The sequence below is a fragment of the Mustela nigripes genome, chromosome 8, assembly GCF_022355385.1.
Source record: "Mustela nigripes isolate SB6536 chromosome 8, MUSNIG.SB6536, whole genome shotgun sequence".
Taxonomy (NCBI): domain Eukaryota; kingdom Metazoa; phylum Chordata; class Mammalia; order Carnivora; family Mustelidae; genus Mustela; species Mustela nigripes.
In genome coordinates this window covers 33,870,671-33,893,716 of record NC_081564.1, presented here as the reverse complement: position 1 = coordinate 33,893,716, position 23,046 = coordinate 33,870,671, and the positions used below count along the sequence as shown (strand labels likewise).

At 36.7% G+C, this 23,046-nt stretch overlaps 1 protein-coding gene across 8 annotated transcripts in view; it reads left to right on the top strand.

Moving 5' to 3' along the window:
* The window catches only part of ANKRD12 (ankyrin repeat domain 12), a 128,998-nt gene extending 111,399 nt beyond the window's left edge, over window positions 1-17,599 (top strand). For all 8 annotated transcript variants that reach the window (XM_059409194.1, XM_059409193.1, XM_059409195.1 and 5 more), the window contains 4 exons: window positions 5,430-5,528; window positions 9,355-9,498; window positions 12,429-12,524; window positions 13,138-17,599. In XM_059409194.1, the coding sequence (XP_059265177.1) occupies window positions 5,430-5,528; window positions 9,355-9,498; window positions 12,429-12,524; window positions 13,138-13,323 (525 nt within the window). In that variant the 3' untranslated portion in view covers window positions 13,324-17,599. The remainder of the gene's footprint in view (window positions 1-5,429; window positions 5,529-9,354; window positions 9,499-12,428; window positions 12,525-13,137) is intronic.
* Window positions 17,600-23,046: the final 5,447 nt, after the last annotated feature.

The window sequence follows — 23,046 nt, the reverse complement described above, 5'->3', positions numbered from 1 at the left end:
ATGTACATGCCTCTTGGGCAGCATTACCTATATGATCTGCAGATACCTGTCATAGGTTTAGTTGCCCAGGAAGTAGGCCCTGAGATTCTGCGCAAAGCTTATTGGTAAGTGCTGTCAGGAACAATACCTATAACCGTGTGAAGGAACCGCAATTCAGCAGAGTAGGAAGTCGAACTGAGATGTAGTTGCAGCATTCATTTCATCTGGAACTCAGGAGTGGGGTCACCCTTTTGACATGTAGCGTGCCTCTAAGGAGGGAACATGACCTTGGGCACACCAACTGTCTTCCCTTCCGGGGTTCCCATTGCCAGTTTCTTGAGAGGAACTCCAGAGAGCTTTCAGTCTCCAGCACTCCTGGGAGCTGGGGTTGAGTGCCTCATTCCTGAAGGAGGATTCTAACCATGCGCCAAGTATCCACTCCAACTTTAGATTCCCAAAGACCAAAAGAAATGATTTATCTTTCATTGTCTCAGAAGCAAATCTTTATTATTAGTGATGACACCAGAGTACTGACCTTCTCAGTTACCATATTCTATCTATTCTACCTTAGAACTCTCTCCATTAACTCTACCTTCCACCACTGCCCTGTTTTAGGCCTCTCGTCATCATCTCTCACTTAGAACATGCAGCAACTTTGTCACTTCTTTTTTTCCTACTCTCTTTCTGCAGGAGCCTTCTCTTTTGTTGTGAAATATATATCCTATTTAAAACAGTAAAGGGGCTCCTGGCTGGCTCAAATCAGAAGAGCATGTGACTCTTGATCTCAGGGTTGTGAGTTCGAGTCCTGCGTTGGTTTTAGAGATTGCTTAAATAATAAAACTTTAAAAAAAAAAAACAACCCCAACAATAAAAAACTATTATCCTACTTAAGTATTTTAGCTGTGATTAGCTGTCTTCACATTACCTACAGCTTAAAATCCACATCTCGTCCTGTTGTAACCATTTATTTTATAATCTGATCCCAATCTACCCCTTCAGCTTTGTTTCCTCACAACTTCCAAACTCACCCAATAATTCAGCCATATTTCACTCACTCTTCAACAGAAATCTGTTGTTCGCTACTCTTGGTAGTTAGTGCTGTTCCTTCTGCCTGAAATATTGTTCCTGCCAGGCTTTTCTTTCTATTCTCTTCCTTACCTTTCTTCCAGCTGTGTTGTCACTTCTGTGCAAAATCTTGTCAAAGCAGAATTGTTTGTGTCTTCCTCATACTTAAACTATGATATCATAGTTAACTGCTCACATGTCTGCCTGTAATCTGATTAAGGGATAGGGCACTATTTCTCTCTTATAGAATGAGTCCCAAATTTATCTTTAGCTGTGAGTACACTGTTGATTTCCCTGTTTCTAGCTTCTTCTGAACATCACCTGAGTGTCCTGCAGTATCCATGTAATTATCAGGTCCAATACCAAACCAATTTATCCTATCTCAAAAGAGAGCACAGGTAGGCAGAGCAGCAGGCAGAGGGAGAGGGAGAAGCAGCTCTCCACTTAGCAGGGAGCCCGATGTGGGACTTGATTCCAGGACCTTGGGATCATGACCTGAGCTAAAGGCAGCCACTTAACCAACTGAGCCACTCAGGCGCCCCTTTTGTTTGTTTTTAATGAGAATTATTAAAGAAACACACAGCACAGTATAGTAGAAAGAGCAGTAGTTTTCAGGTAGTATACATAAGTTTGTCTGGATTTTACTACAAACCAGCTGTGTGATCTTAAATAATTCCTTCTCTGATCCTTAATTTTCACATCCGTAAAACCATAATACCAACCCTACCTCAAAGTAGATTGAAATAGTACAGGCTCTAACCCATTAAAAATGTTAAAACATTTTATAGATTTAAGAGGTTATCATTATTTTATCCCACTCAAAATAACCTTAAGGTTCATATTTATTAGAATTAATATGCAACCCCCCACCTTTTGTTCATAAAAGGCTGTGCTTTTGAGCTTACTGGACTGAAACTCATTTGTTCAATACTTTTTTTCTAAAAAGTAATGAAAAGCCAGAATAACAAAAATCTCTTTTATACTACATTATTTTTAATAGGTTCCAGTATGATTTTTTTCCATTTGTTTCCTCTGTCAGCTGTCATTTTATTGAATTGATCTCTCCACATTTGTGTGATCTATTTATAGAACCTGTTAGAAATGTAGTGAAACACCTCCAAAGTCAGCTTAAGTGTTTGTCATTCTCACAAATATTTTTCTCATAATTTAGACAGAATGCTGCTGTTTTTCCAGAGAAAGTCAAAGGAAGAAAAATAAAACTATAGGTCAGGTTCCCAAAAGACAAATGAACTGGGGGAGAATAAAAGGAAAAGACTTGTCACATCCTGGTATCTACTGTGGTTATGAGTACCAGCACACAGATCCCTACAGGGAGATTCTAAGAGTGGATGTCAGGAAGGAAGACCATCCAAGGGAATCTGTCAGGAGAGTTTATATTCTGGAGACTCCTGGGAATAACAGATCCTAAAAGACAAAAGCTCCAAACATGATTTACCTAAAGATAGATGGGGAAACAGGAAAGGGGAGGTTTCCTCAGAAAGTCTCCATATATTTTGTTTTTGGTGGTTTTACCATTTCTCTGTACATGGATGCTGAAGATTTCCAAATTTTCATATTCTGCCCAAACCTCTCTTAGCTTCCTTTTTTGCTAAATAGACATAGCTCCACTTGAATGTCCATGAGCTCCACAAACTTGACATATTAGGCCTGAATTTAACCCAAAACCCTATTTCTCTTTTTTCCTGTCCCCTCTCCCCCCCTGGATTATCTCTTACCACCCATTTGGTCCTCATGCTAAAGGACTCACAAGTCCTCTGCAGCTACGCCCTCTCTTTTATCCTTAGTCACCATATTTTTGGACCCCTTCCCTTCCATTCCCTCCTCCTCATACCAGGGTCACAGTGATTTGCTTCCTTCCTTTCTTGCCTGTAGTCTTACCCTCCTAATACCTATTCTGCAGACACAGCAGTGAACTGTAAGATCTTTCAGCGGTTTTCCATTGCATACAGAATTTACCTTAATGTGTTATGCATAATATCTGTTCCACAGTGTGTAATTAAACACATGGGGATGATGGTGGGGAAGGTGAGGAGGGCTCATGGTCAGATACGTTTGGGAAATGGAACACTGTTAATATAAAGATAATAAGTTTCTTTTGTCACTGTAGAACTTCTCAAAATGAGTAAGTTTAATTTGTTAATTAGATACCTAAGCAAGCGTATATGTACAGTTTTCCCAAACTTACTCATTCTTAGAACCATTTCCTGCAAGTCATGTTTATGGGCCCAGTGTTCTGTGGAACACACTTTAAGAAAACTAGTCTAAGTGTGCCTGGGTGGCTCAGTTGGTTAAGCATCTGCCTTTGGCTCAGCTCATGATCCCAAGGTCCTGGGTTCCAGCCCCACATTGGGCTCCTTGCTCAGTGGGGAGCCTGTCTCTCCCTCTGCCTGCTTGTGCACTCATTCTTGCTCACTCTCTCTCCCTCTCTCTGTTAAATAAATAAAAATCTAAAATTAAATTAAATTAAATTAAGCTAATCTTAAAAAAAAGAAAGAAAGAAGGAAAGAAAAGCTGGTTTACAGAATTAGACTGCAACCTTTATTACTTTGCCCCTACTGATCTCCCCATCTTCATGCCCTACAATTCTTTCCCTCAAAGTTGATGTCTCCAGAACAACTTGTAGTTTTCCAGACACCATACTCTCTTTGCGTTTTGTACACTTGATCACACTGCCCTCTCTTCTGGGAATTATCTCCCTCTCTTCTTTCTCTTCTTTTTTCCCCCACAACTGATTTCTCTCACCTTGTGATTCTGGCTCTTCCTTTAACATGTAGCCTCAGGCATTACCCTCTCCAAGAAGTTTTCTCTGATACCCCAGGCTCAAAGGAGTAGATACTCTTCCTCTGGGCTGCATAAAGGAAGCCTTTATGATTTGGGAAAACTTCAACATAGTATCACTAAACTTCACTGTTACTCTTACTAAACTTAAAGATGTTTATAAGGCACAGAAATCAAATAATTTTATTACTGTAGTTAGAGGCCTGAAAAATAATCTGCCCCAGTAAGTTACTTGTCCTGTAGAGTTTTCCGCATTGATTCAACTGAGTGAAATCATGTGATGTTATTTAACCTTTTTTTCACTCCCCCATAATTCCTGTAAACTGTTTACTGATTATAAGTATAGAGTCCCAATCAGATCCAGGCTTGATTCTTTGCCTAAAGCTTTTCATATATGGTGTATAATTCCTTAGCCCCACATCAAGACATACATAGAATCTGCTTGTCCCACCTTCTGAAGAATCAGAAAAGTCAACTATCAGAAAAGTCAAGCTATTCTGTGGTTCCTGAACATACTAAGATACTTTACTTTTCCCTAAATGCTGACAGTAGTTAGAAGCTAGAGATGAGGGTGGAGGGAGGAATATAGATATTCCAAGGGACAGAGGGAGAATATTAGGGGATCACAGATGTCTCTATATTAACTCTGTAACAATGCATAGATGGTATCTGTTTCCTTAACCTCCAGCATATACCAGAATGCAGTCCACTGTAATAATCGATTTAGAGATGAACCGACCATAAGATTTTTGGTGTATGGAAAGACAAAATGGGTTATCACCTATAATAAAGAAGTTTTAAAACTACAGATCTAGGGACACCTGGGTGGCTCAGTTGGTTAAGCAGCTGCCTTCGGCTCAGGTCATGATCCCAGCGTCCTGGGATCGAGTCCCACATCGGGCTCCTTGCCCCACAGGGAGCCTGCCTCTCCCTCTGACTCTCCCTCTGACTCTGCCTGCCACTCTGCCTGTGCTCGCTCTCTCTCTGACAAATAAATAAATAAAATCTTTTAAAAAAAATTAAAAAAAAAAAAAAAAAAACTACAGATCTATTAGAGGATAACTCCATCTTTTTATAAGAGACTTCATGTATACTACACTAAGACTCAGACTGCTGTAACCTTTAGGACCGGACTGTTTGCTTTTTTTTTCCCCCCTGCTTTTGTGAACCCTCCCTCCCTGTTTATGAGCTGTCACTTACTGATGCTCTAAAATGTGTCTCTCTAAAAAGGAATTTCCTTAGTCCTTAGGCTTTTTAATTTGCTCTTTGAAATTTGCTGTGGCCTCAGAATTAAAACATCTAAGTTTCTTGTTATGTTCTGTGCTTCAGACTGTTGAAGTTGAGAATAATCGGTTGTATAATTGTTACTGTATTATCTAATTCAGAGAACATCATAATTTATGTTTTTATTAACTGATCGAGTAAGAGCTTTAGCTGGTTCAGTCAGAAGAGAGCTGACTCTTGATCTCGAGGTTGTAATTTTGAGCCCCATATTGTGTGTAGAGATTACTTAAATAAAACTTTGTTAAAAATTAGGAATAGCTCATTGTTGTATTTTTTAACTAATGTATGTTTTTGAAAATTAGATTACACCACCACCTTCACTGTCAGATCCACTTAAAGAGCTTTTTCGGCAACAGGAAGTTGTAAGAATGAAACTACGTTTGCAACACAGTATTGAAAGGGTAAGAAGTGTTTAAATTTATGCAAAAAATTATTGTATTTTAACAGTAGATCATAATGACCTACATTATATTTTATGTGTATATGTATATATTTTATATACACACACACATATAACTGCCTTAGGGGATTTTCCTTATTTAGAACCATTTTGGGAAATGGTTTAATTTTTTTATCTTGTACCTGTGTAGTTAGGGAATTTTCAAGCCTATTTCAGGGTAGCTGTCCTTATGTTACAGTTCGTGTCGAGTGTATTTTTGATGTATAAAAATCTCTTAATAATTTCTTATTATCATTTGCTGAATTTGTGGAACTAAAGCGGTGAATTCCAAGTTAGATAGTTGGATTTCCAAGTTTTCTGCTTCAGTGCAGAATACTTAGAAAAGCTGTTTTTATTGGTCCTTAGATTTCTGCTTTCGTATTCTAGTTTCTAGTGGTTAATCTTGGCATGGGATGATGTGAGAAAACCTATCTATTTATAGAAATCATAAAATTCATTTCACTTGGATTGACAAAAATGTAGCACCTTCTTAGTCTTTTGGGAGGGCCAGGGACTTCTGAAACTTGGTATGAACTGTGTTCCTTCTTTATAGAGGTATATATACTCTTACAAAAACAAAAGTATGCAGTTTCTTTGATTCTTACATAACTGATTTCCTAGGGCAGAGGTTTTTCACTTTTCTGTGCCATGAGACCCGTGTAACAATCTGGTAAATATAAAACCTTTTCTCAAAATTATGTTTTTAAATTAATAAATTTATAGCATTGCAAAGAGAACAATAAATGAAAGAAGCACTGATACAGAACTTACAACATTGTGCATGACCTATGGCAATGAATATTTTGTTCTCAATAAGAAGTCACATTATACACATCAATAGCTATTTCAACCATCAGGCATGTTTGAAGCCACCTGGTAATATATTTTCATCTGTTCCTCTCTCCAGGTAACAAAAGCCATGCTGCCTTATAGGTAGTTAAGAATTCTTATTTGTACTGTGCAATTTTCAGAACTTGAGCAGATAGTAAAAATTACTCACATGCTTTCATATATTGACCAATAGACAATTTAAAATGCCTCACCAGTGTGACAGCAGACAATGATACCATTTGGGGGCAATATCTCTAACACTTATAATATGAATTGAAAATACTTGTGATTTCTATGGATGGCAAAGTTGCAGATGCTTTTGATATTTCTGTGGTTTGTGGCCTATATTCATAATTGAAAGAAATGCCAGTTGGGGGCGCCTGGGTGGCTCAGTGGGTTAAAGCCTCTGCCTTCGGCTTGGGTCATGATCCCAGGGGGCTCTCTGCTCGTAGGGAGCCTGCTTCCCCCCTCTCTCTCTCTGCCTGCCTCTCTGCCTACTTCTGATCTCTGTCAAATAAATGAATGAATGAATGAATGAAAGAAAGAAAGAAAGAAAGAAAGAAAGAAAGAAAGAAAGAAAGAAAAATGAAATGAAATGCCAGTTGGAGGTTAGTAAAAAATAAAGAATTTTTTACATCCAGGTTCACAGATGACACTTTCCCCAGTCTATGTATGGGCTTCTTGGGACTGTTAGGACCCCAAGTCAAGAACCTGTTTTAGGGTCATTTTTCCTTTGAAAGTGATGACGATACTTGAATGCGCACTGAATGAACAAACACATCTTAAAACCCACAGTTCCTGGCCCAGTTTCTTGAACTACGTCATGCCCCACTCTGCCTTCCAAGAACTAAGATGGGGAGTACTTTGGGGCATGCATAACCCATTCTCAGAAGACATTGTTTAAGAAGTGATGCACTGTAAGTGCAAAGACATAACATTAAGAATGATGACCTAAAAAAAAAAAAAAGGAATGATGACCAAAAGTGAAATATTTAGGCTGTCATTTAAGCAGTGTATCTCTTTTAGTTTTTTTAGGGTCGGACTTCATTTTTGGTTATTGCTCTTAATCTCTATACAATTATGGCCAATCTTTTAGAAAAACTTTTCTTCTATTTTTTTCTTAGCATCTCATCAACTTTTTGGATATATATTATCACTTAAAGTCCCACCTTAAACTTGTACTTAATGAATCATAAGTGTTAGACTTACCTCTTCTCTTTTGAGTATCATTTGTTACATAAAATTTAAAAGAGATTAAATAGGACTGTGTTTCTTTGTGTTTTCACTAAATTATAAATACAGTAGAGCTCTATAGTAATACATATTTGGATATGGTGAGGCCTCCGTCCTCCAGTAGGGGAAGAATAAAGTTCTTGTCAAGTCAAGAGAGAATAGGGAATGTGGTGAGAAGAATACCAGCCACATCTTTAATATTTTATCAGCTCAGTCTGCCAGACAGAACCAACAAAATGATGGACATCTTATAATGGAAGGATTCCTGGACTCAGGAATCCTTGAAATTCTAACCAGCCACAGGTCCTAGAGTTTGCCCCCACCGATGTTTAAACCGAAGAAGACAGTTACCACCAGATGGCACAAGTCTGCAACCAGTATCACCATGGGCTGGGATTGTAGCTATACCCTAGGATTCCTAGTCTGATAAATGCAGAGGATTTCCTGATACTTCATTAACTTTATGATAGGGTGAGTTTGCATATTACATAACTGGAATTATTGCACCCCAGTTAACACATTTTAAGACAGGATTGTACTGTGATTGTCAGAGGTTTAATATCAGCATCAAGGTACAGTGTTTGTTTCTGTGAAAATGTTCATTATAAAACGAGCTACCACCACAATGGCACAGCATTTCACATCCATTAGAAAGGCTATAATAAAAGATAATAACAAGTGTTGGCAAGAGTGAAAAAATTGGAACCCTCATATATTGCTGATGGAAATGTAAGATGCTACAACTGCTGTTAATGACTTGGCAGTTTCTCATCAGGTTAAACATAGAACTACGATATGACCTAGTACCTCCACTCCTAGTTATTTACCTAAAAAAAAGAAATTTGCATCCAAGCAAAAACTTGAGTGTGAATGTTCATAGTAGCCTTATTCATGATAGCACAAAGCTAGGAACAACCCAAAAGACCATCAGCTGATGAATGAATGAAGAAAATATGGTGTGTTTATATAGTAGAATATTATTCAGCCATAAAAAGGGATGAAGTACTAACGCATGCTGTAACACAGATGAACTTGGAAAACATGTGACATGAAAGAAGCCAGTTACAGAATACCACATGTTCCTTGAATCCATTCATAAGAAAATGTCCAGAGTAGGTAAATCCATAGAAACAAAAAGTAGAGTAGTGGTTGCCAGGGAAGAGGAGGTATATAAGGGGCATGACTGGCAATAGATACAGAGTTTCTTTTTGGGGTGATGAAAATGTTCTGAAATTAATGGTGATGGTTGAACATTTTGGTGAAGCCAAAAAAGCTTCCATTGTACACTTGCAAAGATAATTTTTTTAAAAAGCCTGCTGCTTCTGGAAAAAACATTTATTTATACTTTTAGAACAATTTGCATTCTCAAATCTCTCAAATCCCTCAATCTCTGTGAAGAAAGAACTTGTCTGAGGGGCACCAGAGTGGCTCAGTCAGTTAAGCATCTGCCTTTGGCTTAGGTCATGATATTGGGGTCCTGGGATCGAGCCCCACATCAGGGTCCCTGCTTAGCCAGGAGTCTGCTTGTCCCTCTTCCCCTGCTCTTCCCCCTGCTTATGCACATTCTCATTCTCTCTCTAATAAATAAATAAAATCTTTAAGAAAAAAAAAACTTACCTGAAATTCAGGTCCTTTAGTACATTTCAAGTAATTTTATTTGAAAAAACAGGTGATTGAAGAATTATGTTTTGTTTTGTTTTGTTTTTAATTCTTGGTTCAACTAGGAAAAGCTCATTGTATCCAATGAACAGGAAGTTCTACGAGTTCATTACAGAGCTGCAAGAACATTGGCAAATCAAACACTGCCATTTAGCGCGTGCACTGTGTTACTGGACGCAGAAGTGTACAGTGTGCCTCTGGATGCTCAGGTAAAGTGCCACTGATATACTTAAAATATTACTAAATAGAGCTTGGGTGTTTTTGTAATCTCTTCCCACAGAAGAAACTTGAATCCAGCAATCAGTAAAACTCTAAAGAGAAAAACAGTTCTTGCAGAATAAAGTACTTCTATATCACTTGATCTTTTTTCTAAAATCCTCTAAACATCAGGCTCATGTTATAAAAGCTGATATTTATAAAACCAATATGTGTTTAGAATAGTGCCCTTTTACATAATTTGTAATTTGTTTCTAAACTGGGTGTTTGTACCTTCAGGCAACTAGAAAGCAACTGTAAGCTGGAAGACACTACAGGCAGATTGAACCTCTAGATTGTGATGGTGCTAAAGTAGGGCCAGGTCTTGTTTTGGTCTTGGATATTTCTGGAATAAATAAATACAGTTGTGGAAAAAAACTGTAGCTATGTCTTGAATAGAGTTTACTGACACATAGAAATTATACGAATTCAGAACCAGACATACCAGTTGTAAGAATATCTTGTGCCTCACAAACAAGAATGAAATTCATTCGTCATAGAATATAATGATTAAAATGAAGAGTAGGCATGGACAGTGAAGGATTATCACACAAAAGTATTAAGAAATGCTGTTTTAAGTCAGACAGAAACACAAAGGATGTAGGGTATATTACAGAGAAAATTACTTAGTTCTCTCTGGGCTTTATTTTTCTCCTCTGTAAGAAAAAAAAAGATTATGGACATTGAAGAGGGTATGTGCTATGGTGAGTACTATGAAGTGTGTAAACCTGGGCGATTCACAGACCTGTACCCTGGGGCAAATAATACATTATATGTTAATAAAAAATTAAAATTATTAAATAAAATCTAATTATAAATTAACTATGTCATTAAAATAAATTGGGCATTAAAACTCATAAAAAAATTTTTTAAAGATTAAACTAGAACAGTGGATTTTGAACTTTAAGTCACCAACTGTTTTATCCAAATGAAAGTATTCAGAGATATTTGAAAAGGCTATTAAGAATAATAATTGTGGGAGAAGGGGGGAGCCTGGGTGGTTCACAGTCTTTTGAGGGTCTGACTCTTATTTCGGCTCAGGTCATGATCTCTCAGGGCCATGAAATCGAGCCCGGCGTAGGGCTCCACACTAGGCATGGCGCCTGCTTAAGATTCTCTCTCTCCCTCTCCCTTTACTCCTCACCTACAATTTGCATGCATTCTCTCTAAAATAATAATAAAATAGTTGGATCTTAAGAAAGAACTATTTGACTCTAAAGAAGTAAACATTGGAAAAGGCCACTAAGGGAATTTACATAATTCTCAGCTTTAAAGAATTTAAACGGAAGAATGAATGGTTTTTAATAATTGAAATGAAAAGTTTAACTATGTTACTAAAGGCTGGACTAGACAATGAAATATCTTGAGATCTTTTAAAGTTTTGTGCAATTATAGAGTAATGAAATCAACTTTAGAACAATGTAAATCAAGCTTCAAAGAAAGTCTTTTGAAGATTTCTTGTTCACAGTGGTTGAGTAAACATACCTTTTTATTTTGTCTTCCTTCCAAAACTCACTGAAATGACAAAAGATGTAAAAATAAAAAGCAATCCATAGCAGATCTGGAAATTGAGATGGAAAGCCACTGGACCACAACATGATGACGTTTCTGATAAATAAGAATCTGTTGCCCCAGATAGGTTATAGGAAAACATCAAAAATAAGTGAGTGTTCTCAGTAAACCCTTAGAAGGATCCCCAAATCAGAGACTAAAAGAAGATTAGGCCACGATTGGCCTAATAATTAAAGGACAGACGAACTTTATCCTTCTCTTGAGGAAAACTATGGAACTCTTACCCTTCCTTCTACTTTGGCTTTAGAGTAGATGGTCTCTCAATGAGTAGCGGGCTCCTATGAGAATAGCTGCCAAGGAATTAAAGGAAAGGAGAATAAATCTACCTTTCCTAGCTAAAGGCTTAGATCATCCGTTAGCCTGCTTTCTCATTAGACCACTTCCTTTCAAAATAAGCTTGTAATGTTAAAAAGACTCAATGATAAAATCTTAAATACTAAAAACATCTTACAGAGGACCAAGGAGGAAGTGGTAACAGCTAAAACTGGGAGCCATCTACATGATGGCTGGATGTCACTTGGATAGCACCGGTGGTAATAGTAATAGTAGTAACTACAGCAGATGTTTATTGGAGTGAGTGCTGCCTGAATGCCCAAGCATTGTGATGAGGACTTCAGAGACTTAATTCTCAAAACAAGATTAGAAGAGGTATTCAGCCCTCTTTACGGAGTAGAAAATTGAGAAAGTCTATAATTAGTTCAAGATTACATAATAAGACACAAAGCTGGCATTTGAATGCAGCCGTCTTAATTCCCAAACTGTATTCTTTTTTTTTTTTTTTTAAAGATTTTATTTATTATTTATTTGACAGAGAGAGAAATCACAAGTAGGCGGAGAGTCAGGCAGAGAGAGAGAGAAGCAGGCTCCCGCTGAGCAAAGAGCCCGATGCGGGGCTCGATCCCAGGACACTGAGATCATGACCTGAGCCGAAGGCAGCGGCTCAATCCACTGAGCCACCCAGGCGCCCCCCCAAACTGTATTCTTAAGAATTGATAAAGAATTTCTTTATGATCACTCCAAAATACTGGTCCTGGAAAAAATGTTGGCCTTAAAGTGCTGTAGCTCACCTTAACACGTTTTCTCCCTACATACGGTAAACATTAACATTAAAATTAAAATGAGAAATGAAATAAATTTTACTTTAATAAGAATGTCCTAGGCATTAAAAAATTACATTTTTATCTTTTTTCAAAGTGTTTCCATCTTTCTTTTCATCATTCCATTATACTGTAAAGAGATATAATGGCATATAGGTTTTAAAGTTGGCTAGTAAATTGCATAGTATTCAACTACTTTTGATGTTCTCTTTCAGTCTGATGACAGTAAAACTTCTGTGAGGGATCGCTTTAATGCAAGACAATTCATGTCTTGGTTACAAGATGTGGATGATAAATTTGACAAATTAAAGGTATGTATATTTAAAAGTTCAGTTTAAATGGATGCTTCCCTCTTAAATGGAAAGTGTAGCTCTACTAGGCAAGGAGATAGCCATTAGTCATGCATTCTCATGCCAGCTACAGTTGGGAAATAAAGGAAAATAAAGAGCACAAGTCCATTTTTCAAGACCAGTGTAGTATGAAAGTTGAAACTATCACAGAAGTAGCAGTTTCTGATGGGGACATTTATGCTTGCTGTCCAGTATCCAAGTCTAGTGATCGCTCTGACAATGAAAGAATGGGGGAGGGCAGTCAGAGAAAGAATATATACTACAAATAATTCATAAAGAAAATTATCTGGTTGGAGATTTTAAACCATTTCAAAAATCACTTCTTAGCTGTTCATGATTCTTTTGATAATTTGAAGTCTCCTTATTTGAAAGAGCAGTTTCAAATTAAAGTCTGTGAGGTCAGAGAGTGGTGAAGTTGCAGACCCAGAAATAGTTGGCATATGGATACAGACAGGATAAAGCAGAAATGGGTGTGTAATTTAAAAACTTAATCGCTAAAGAAGCTATGGGTGAGATTAATTTTTAAAGCAAACTTGACAGAAAAATCAATTAACTCTTCTCTTCCTCTCAATAGACCTGTCTTTTAATGAGACAACAACATGAAGCTGCAGCTTTAAATGCCGTCCAGAGATTAGAATGGCAGCTCAAACTCCAGGAACTTGACCCTGCCACCTATAAATCTATCAGCATTTATGAAATCCAGGAGTTTTATGTTCCCCTTGTTGATGTTAATGATGACTTTGAATTAACTCCCATATAATAACAGCCATTCCTTCTGGTGGTGTCGTCTTAAACTCATATGGCTCAAGAGTATTAAACTGTGGAACACTGCCTTTTGAGAAAAATACTGATATTATGCCTTTACAGTTGTTAGTAAAGTTTGACTAAAGTTGGTTATGTATGTAGTAAACACTGTCATTTTATAAAGAATGAAAAGAGAATTATTTTGGATCCTAGATCCAAACAGTTTCTAACTGAAATCTATTATTTATATTGGTGAGAGGTAACTATTACATTAGAGCATGTTGGCAGACCGTGGTAGATATTTCAAAAGCTGAGAATCTGCTAACAGCACTGGAAGTTGTTAGCGCTCCCAAGTAACAAGATAACCACTAGTATTCAAATCTTAAAATATATTGGTAAGCTAAAAGGTTCAATTCCTACCAAATAGTTTCTAATGTGGAAGAAAAACTTGGCACAAAATTTCTTCAGTTTATTTTATCTGTAAATTAATTGTACAGTTTTCTTTTCAAAAGTTTTAATATTGTCTTCCTTTTTAATAACTTATTTTATACATATTGTGCAGATGTAAATCTTGTAATTAATGGTCAAAATGTATACAAAGGATTGGTAGTCAAAACATGTACAAAGAAATAATTGTAAAGCTGTTGTGTCTAATGTTCTATTGGACCAAAGTTGTCGTTTGTATGGAGTGTAGTAGTAATGTGTTCAGGTAGCAAAGCTTTTAAATAAGGCCTGCATGTGTTTGAGTTAGCTTGTTTTCATCACCATAACTGTAAAGGTTGTGACTTAGTTGTACTGCATGCTTCCTACAGTTTAACTCTCTCCATAAGCAATGCCTAAAGTAGTGTAGGGTGTTTCATGCCAGTCTCCTGGGATAGTACTTATGACTCAATGTGTTGGACACATTATTTAGAATTAGTCATGCAAAGAAACAGCTCTTTTTTCATCTCACACAGTAGAACCCATTCCCCCTCCCAAAATGCCTTTGAATGAAAATTCTGAAATTGTAAATGTCTATTTTAATACTCAAGTATGAAAGAATCTGTGAATATATGTAAATATGTTTAATAAATTTTATTGGTCATGTTAAATCATTGTAAAACTTTTTTACATTGCTTAAATATAATGTTTTAAGCTTAATAACCTTTGCACTTTTAAAATACAAACTGAGTACTCAAATCAAAAAAAGAGTTATTCGGTAGTCAAAAGTACAAGAAACAGGCATATTCTGGTCAATCTCTTCAATATTTATGAAAAATTGATTAATATGTTATATTTTTCCTTGTATCAAGATGCAAAACATAATTTTCAGAATTTTATAATTAAAATAAGATTTGGTATGCTGTTTTTAATAAAATAATTAGCAATATACTTAGAAAAAACCCAGTTTCTCCTATAACATGAAGTAGATTAAATATTCAGGAATATTTCAGGTCTGAAATCTGCTCAACTTATTAAACATTTTTGAAAGGAAAATTAGGTTATATGTAAAATTGAACATAAATATATGAGATAAAATTTACAGAACTTTCCACAGTACTTTCTTGAATTATAAAATAATGCTGGATATTTTTTATTCTGATAGAGAAAAGTAAAAAGGATATATGAGGAATAAAGTGACTTAAACTCAGCAAGCAAGTTGGAAATCCCAGCTAATGGGAGAGAATGTAAAAACCGAAGTTTCTGAGTGCAAAGGTATATATTAAGCTTAGGGATTTTTGAATTTTTATGTCAATTTATATTTTAATTCATACTGTACTTGGCATGCGCAATAAAGCAGCACGTGTAAAAGATACACAGTGCAAGGACTTTATTATAAAGGTTGGATGTAGTGTTCTTTAGAAATTTAGATGAGAGATTTGGGCCTTTTTTATTGGATACATGGGGCCAAGAAAGGCAGGGTAGGTTTTGAAGCACTGGTTTTGTTGAAGTTAAGTGTATTAAGGCTGGGAACATTAAAAGCTAATTTATAAAAGCAATACTTTTTAATATGAAAAACTAAATGCAAATTTTGTTTATACTTTTGCCTAAAACTAAAAAACCAGATTATTGAGCATTGAAGTCATAGAAAATAAGAGAGGAGTAAATTTATACAGCATCTTGTTCTGAGGGCCCAACTGGAAAAGGAGGGGAAATCACTGTTTGGCCAAACAGAACAAGCTGCAGAAGAGAACAAGCAAGCAGGAATCTGGCATATTTTAGTTGTCCCAGCTTTTTACATACTAACCTAGCTCTCACCCTCTTCAGTGGTACCTCCAGTTGCTGGAGCCTTGATGCCATGCTTCTGCTTCTGCAGGTTTCCTTGTAAAGTGACTCAAAGCTGATCAGATAGCTTACACGAAAAGTTGAATGCCTTCTCGGTGTAATTTATACTTAAGTAGTTAGGAGCTTTATATTCTAAAGCTCTGAAATACTAGGAAAAAACTTGGAATGGGGTATATACCTAAAAAGATTTAGGATTCTGAAAGAGAAATAAAGGATGGTTAGTTTAATCAGTGATTTTTTTTTTAACTATTCAAATATCATGAACAAGATATACTAAATTGTACCTAAGGATTTGTATTTCTTTAAATCTTGTTCTAAATCATATCTGTTTAATAAATGACTAGTTGATATTTGTGCATGTTATTTAATAAAGAGTTATATTTTTATAGAAAAAATAAGAGTGAAATGTGTGCTAAATGTTTTTTTACTTCCCACTCCCATGTGACTCTAAGCCAAACACCAGTGTTTACTTTGGGCAGTAGTAAAATTACAGAAATACTCGTTTTGGGGCAACAACCTCTGAAAAATAGCTCAACTCTCTTCAGTAATGAGATCTCAAAAATGAATTATAAATGTTAGACATGCTGCAAACTTCATAACCACAAAAATCTCAAGCAAATACCCCATGAGGCTCATGTTAACAGACTTAATAGTTATATACTCATTCTAGAAATTGAGTGCAGTGCTAAATATGTATTTTTCTTAGTTATTCAGAAAGCTAGCAATATTTTTCATTCTATTTCTGGTTTCCTGGTCCATAAACCCCCAAAATTTTATATAGAGGAAATTGACTTTAAAACTCATCAGATAGTCTTATCTTCTTAAATTTTTAAAGAGAGCATTTTCATGATTTTTCCGAAAATCCCTTTCAAACATTTAAGGCAAAAAGATGGATACAAGAGATACTAGTCTTTGGAAAAACTTTGTGGAGTTTAATGGATTAAATACCTTTTAATTCATCTTCTTGGTGGCTTTCTTGACACCATAGTCTCCATTGTACCTAAAATGGGGTTAGAAAGCCTCCACAGTAGCAGTTACCCAAAGTTTTAAATCAGTAGAACCAGAGTTCATAGAACAGATGGAGGCAAATAAAGTTTAAATAATTCCCTTAATCAATATGGTGGAAAAAGCATGTAGAATTATAACTATCAACATAAAAACAGTGAAAAATAAATCTAGAATGACTTTTTCCAGTGACTAAATGTTAAATATTACACAATATCAGCAAATAATGTAAATTTCTTAGACATGTGCATATCTCCATAAGAGAAAGTAGCATATAAAAATACCTAAAGATAAACACCTTTGCTTGCATGGGGATTCAGTTTTATTAGGTGGGTTATTTACACAGAATTTAAGGTTATTTATGAAACACATTTATTTAACTCTATTGATGACTTTTTAAAATGTGTTTTAAAAAAAAAAGCTATACGCCGCATCAAAATATCTGAGTAGTCCAGATAAAAAGCTTTCAGGTAGCCACGTTTTCCCCACTTCTGAAGAAAATTCTGCTGTTAAACACAGAATGAAACAAGCTTTTGTGGCGTACCTGTGTGCCCATCACTCAGCTTAAGAGCTCATTATGAGTACCTTCTCCATTTTTTTTTAAACTGGTTTAAATCCAGTTTAAACAAAAAGAGCCAGTCCTAACAAATGTATATACTGTTAACCATTGCCTGAATTGTGATTATTTGCATCATAGAAGGAAGTTCCCTGTGCCCGTTTGCGGTTAGTACTCCCTACCCTAGAAGAGACCACTGTGATTCCCATCACTGTATGTTTCTTGTACCTGTTCTTGAGTTTCATATAAATGGAATCAAAAGAGTATATACTATTTTCTTGTGTCTGCCTTCTTTCTCTCAACATAAGGTTTTGAAATTCATCCATGTTGCATATATCAGTAATATGTTCCATTTTATTAATGAGCAGTAGTGTATTGTACAAACTTGTTTATTCATTCTCTTGTTGGTAGACATTTGGATTGTTTCCAATTTGGGGACTATTGTGAATAAAACTGTGAATCTGCACATCTTTTTTTGTGGACATATTCTTTCACTCTTGGATACCTACCTTGGAGTACTAGGTCATAGAATATTGTTGTATGTTTAACTTTATTAGAAACTGACAGTTCTCCAAAGTGGTTGTACTATTTTATATCCCTCCCTGTGAGAGACCCATTGCTCTGAATCTTCATCGTTTGGTGGTGTCAGTCTTCAGTTTCAGTGATTTTGGTGGATGTGTAGTGGTACCTTGTGCCTCTTTAATTTGCATTTCCCTGATGACTGACGAGGTTGAACATTACTTTTTATATGCATATTGACCATTTGTACATATTTTGTGAAATGTCCTCAAATGTTTTGCTCATTTTTATTGGGTTGTCTTTATTGCTGATTTGTAGGATTTCTTTATATATTCTGTGTATAAGCCCTGTGGTCAGATACGTTGTCCTGAGTGTTTTTACCTAGTCTGTGGCCTGCCTTTCCATTTTTTCTTAATGAGTAGTTTCTGGAGTCATGAAAGTACTTTGAGAGCTTTTGTTTCTGTGTTATATCAGTTGATACTAACCAGAGTAGAAATTAAAAACAATTTTTAAGTGTATTACTAAACCTATTCATGTATACTTTTATGAAAAATATATTTCCAAAAAAATTAGTAGGAAAAGTGTATTATTTTAAATTTTGCAAATTACATAATATTGGGCTTGATATCTAAAAATTTCATATCTGCTTCTGCACTCAATGCATTGTATCTATTATTTGTTTGGTTTTGGTTTGGTTTGGTTTGTATGAAGAAAATATGGCTTCACACAATAGGGAAAGAGGGAGAATATGTTAATATTTTAAATATTTAATAGGGGCGCCTGGGTGGCTCAGCAGGTTAAAGCCTCTGCTTTCGGCTCGGGTTGTGATCCCAGGGTCCTGGGATCGAGCCCCGCATCGGGCTCTCTGCTCCGCAGGGGGCCTGCGTCCTCCTTTCTCTCTGCCTGCCTCTCTGCCTACTTGTGATCTCTGTCAGATAAATAAAATAAAATCTTTAAAAAAATAAATAAATAAATAAATAAATAAATATTTAATAGATTTTCAAACAAATGTGGGCATTGTTCTTTGATTCCACATCAAAATGCAACAAATAGTTTCTTTTTGTTAAAGATTTTATTCATTTATGAGGGAAAGAAAGAGTTCAAGCAGAGAGGGGCAGGGGGACAGTCTCCATGCTGAGCAGGGAGCCCAATGTGGCACTCTATCCCAGTACACTGAGATCATGACCTGAGCTGAAGTCAGACCCCTACCGGACTGAGTCACCCAGGTGCCCCAACAAATAGTTTCTAAAAGTTAGCTACCTTGTAGAATCTGAAACTATATAATCAACTTTTGCTAACTCTGTTACATTAAATCTATTTGTCTTGCACTTTGGCTCTTTTAACACTGAATGATTTTTAACATCATGTATTGATCCTTTAGAAAATGTTGGGTAACGGTGTTATATGTGTCTTCCAAATGTCGACAGAGCTCACTTTATAATACCAAAAATTCATACTTGTTAATATCACCACTGATTTCATCAAAAATGTCTTTTAAGTGATCGGAAGCTGTGAGGCTCTAAGTGACAACTACAAGTTTTCCAAAATTCTAATCTTTACTTGAAAGGTCAGACGTTATGGCAACAAACATTGTCAGTTCTTTAAAGTGACAGGCTTTTGGGGCACCTGGGTGGCCTCAGTTAGCAGTGAAGCGTCTGCCTTTAGCTCAGGTCATGATCCCAGGGTCCAAGGATTGAGCCCCACACTGGGCTCTCTGCTCAATGGGGAGCCTGCTTCTCCCTCTCTCCCTGGTGCTCCCCCTGTTGTGCTCTCTCTGCCAAATAAATAAAATCTTTTCTTAAAAAAATTAAATAAAGTGATATGCTTTTGACAAAGGTACCGTGTGATACATATATCAAATGATCTATATATCTCTCACATCATGATGTTTTTAATAGCAAATGATTTACCATTTCATTAAACATTAATCATATGGACATTCCATAAATTAACCAGATTCCTCTTAGAAACTTAGGTATTTTGCAAATTTTTTTATCCAAAAAAAAAAAAAAAAAAAAGTTCAGTGAACCTCTTAGTACTGAGATAAATTCTTGTGCTAAAACAATAATACATAAATTCTTATGCCTGCTTTCCCTTACAGAGAAATGCTCCTTTTAGACCAAGGAGCAAATATCTTCCCAGATAGTCTCCTCAACTAGCTTCATAGTCTCAGTCCAGCCCTATTATAACAAGTTGGAACTAAAAACTTACCAGGTAGATGGAATGGATGACAAAGTAAGCTTCAGAAATCTAGGCTGGACTATTTAGAATGGGCTTATGAGTCTAATTTCATTCAGAATTCCACAGCCATTAGATTTTTCTCCATGGAAAACTAAGTTATTTTGGATTATGCACAGGACTGTTCCAGCCAACAAGAAAGATCCACAGTAGCAAAATTTCCGAAGTTCTCCACCATGAGACTTCTTCATTGTTGTGAAGATCAGGCAGGGTTCACATATAGAACTCTGAACTCTGGTAAGAAGACTGCCTAGCAATCAGTCTGATAATCTAATATTACAAGATATATGATGCTAAGGATATGATTCTTCTCATTCTTAGTATTATTTTAGGTTTTTCTCAGGAACTGTACTCTATGCAGTCTTTCAAATATATAGCGTATTTCCAGTAGGTTATGATAAAGTCAACTCTCCTAATCTTGAAGCTCCTAATCATGAGTAGAAATAATTACTGAAGCAAGTTATCCCCTCTGTGTATTCATTCTGAACAATACTACGTGATGGCACCAATATTTTCCCCTGTTGATCTTGGGGAAACAGACTATAATTTTTCATGGCAGCTTGTTAATGCTCTTTATTTTTATTGTATTTTTTAAGATTTTATTTATTTGACAAAGAGAGAGAGAGAGGAAACACAAGCGAGGGAGTGGAAGAGGGAGAAGCAGACTTCCCATTGAGCAGGGAGCCTCACGCAGGGCTCGATCCCAGGACTCTGGGATCAAAACCTGAGCCGAAGGCAGATGCTTAACGATTGAGGCACCCAGGCACCTCGTGGTAATGCTTTTTAATTCGAAAGTTCATTTGTATTATAGTTCAAAGCCTTCTCCCTATTAGTCACCTCTGTAGCAGAGTAATTACATTATAACATAATTTTCTTTCAACAGAGGCACAAAAATTTATTCTTCTTACATGCTAAAAACAATTCTTAAACGTTTTCCACTTCCATTGATGTTGAAGTAGCAGAACAATCCTATGACCTCACACGAGGCTGGGCATAGTTTGTGTTCCCATCAGCCAAGGAGGAAAGATCTAATACCCAGGGCATCAAACAGTACTCAGGAGGGCATTGCCTTCGTGAAGCCAAATAAGCCCCAAATCCCCTCTGGCCAATCCTAAAAATTAGCTTCAAAAACATCAAACCAGGGACGCCTGGTGGATCCGTCAGTTAAGCATCTGCCTTGGGCTCAAGTCATGATCCCAAGGTCCTAGGATCGAGGCCCAAATCGGGCTCCCTGCTCCGTGGGGAGTCTGCTTCTTCCTATCCCTCTGCCTGCTGCTCCCCCTGCTTGTGCTCTTTCTCTGTCAGATAAATAAATAAATAAAATCTAAAAAAAAAAAAAAAAAAAAAGATCAAATCAGGGGATCCTGGCTGGTTCAGTTGGTAGGAGGGCATATGACTCTTGATCTCTGGGTTGTTTGAGGTTCACGTTGGGTGTAGAGATTTCTTAAAAATAAAATCTTAAAAAATATATTTTAAAAAAATCAAACAGATTCCAGGTAGCTCGATTACATGACTGAGCCTAATCCATCACTAAAAGAACACAATAAAATGCAGTAACCAACAATGGAAAAATTACAATGTCTAGAGTGAAAAATTATCAGGCATATGGGGTGCCTGGTGGCTTTGGCTCAGGTCATGGTCCCGGGGTCCTGGGATCAAGTCCCATGTCAGGCTCCCCGCGTAGCTAGAAGCCTGCTTCTCCCTCTCCTTCCTTGCTTGTGCTCCCTCTCTTTTGGTATCTCTGTTGCTATGTCTGTCTCTCTCACCCAAATAAATAAAATCTTAAAAAAAAAAAATGATCAGGCATGTAAAGAAGTAGAAAATTATGACCCTCAACCAGAAAAAAATAGGAATTGAAGGAGAAATAAAAGCAGTAATGGAACTAGTAAATAAATATGTTAACAGAACTATTTGTCTGTATGTACAGTATAGTAGAGGAAAACATAACCACAATAAGAAAAAAATGGGAGATAAAGTTTTAAAACAGCCAATAGCCAATGTCTAGCGCAGTGCTTGGCACACAATAGATCCTCAACTTATTTGTCCAATACGTATTTCTGTTGAATCATTCAAAGCAGTTTTCCATGGGAACCCATGGGAGAACTTTCTCTCAAGCATGAATATTAAGAAAAGATTACTTCTAGTTCATTTTTATCCTACAAATACCGTGGATGTTGTGATGGGTTGTGTTTCTTTCTTTGCGTTTGCTGTGAGAATGCTTAAAATCAGTCTGTTACCTTCATCTCAACAAGTCATTTTAGTGCCATTCTGTACCCAGTGTTATTCTCTTGACCTTATTTTCCTGACTTTCAAATTCTCTGTGTGATGATTTGACCCTTCCTGCATCATTTGTATTTTTCTCAACTTCTTCCAATCCTTCCTGGAAAAAGCGAGCCATAAACATATGGAAAAAAAAAAATTAGCCACTACAATGAGATACCATGCACCCTCTGGGAGGCCTATAATCAAAATTATGGAAAATATGAATGTCGTCAAGGATGTGGAGAGATTGGAGCTCTCCTACATTGCTGGTGAGAATGTAAAAGGGCACAGCTGCTATGGAAAGCTGAGGTGCAGTTTCCCAACAAGTTGGTTACCATACAACCCATTCCACTCCTAGTTATATACACAAAGGAATTAAAAGCAAGTGTTCACGGGTGCCTGGGGGGCTCAGTCTGTTAAGCGTCTGATTCTTGATTCCAGCTCAGTTCATGATCTCAGTGTCATGAGATCGAACCCTGTGCTGGGCTCCATGCTGGAGCCTGCTTAGATTTTCTCTCCCTCTCTCTCTGCTCCTCTCCACCCCACAACTCGAGTGCGCGTGCACTCTGTCTCTCCAATAGGAAAAAAAAAGTGTTCAAACAAAAATTTGTACCTGAATGCTTATAGCAATACTGTTCACTATAGCCAAAAGTAGAAACCACCCAAGTGTCCATCAGCTGATGACTAGATAAACAAAATGTGGTATGTCATACAATGAAATATTACTCAGCCACAAAAAGGAATGAAGTTTTGATAGATGCTGCAACATGGATGAGCCTGGGAGACAAGATGCTGGACACCTGGGTAGCTTAGTTGGTGAAGTATCTGCTTTCTGCTCAGGTCATGATCTTGGGGTCCTGGAATCAAGCCCCATGATGGGCTCCCTGCTCAGAG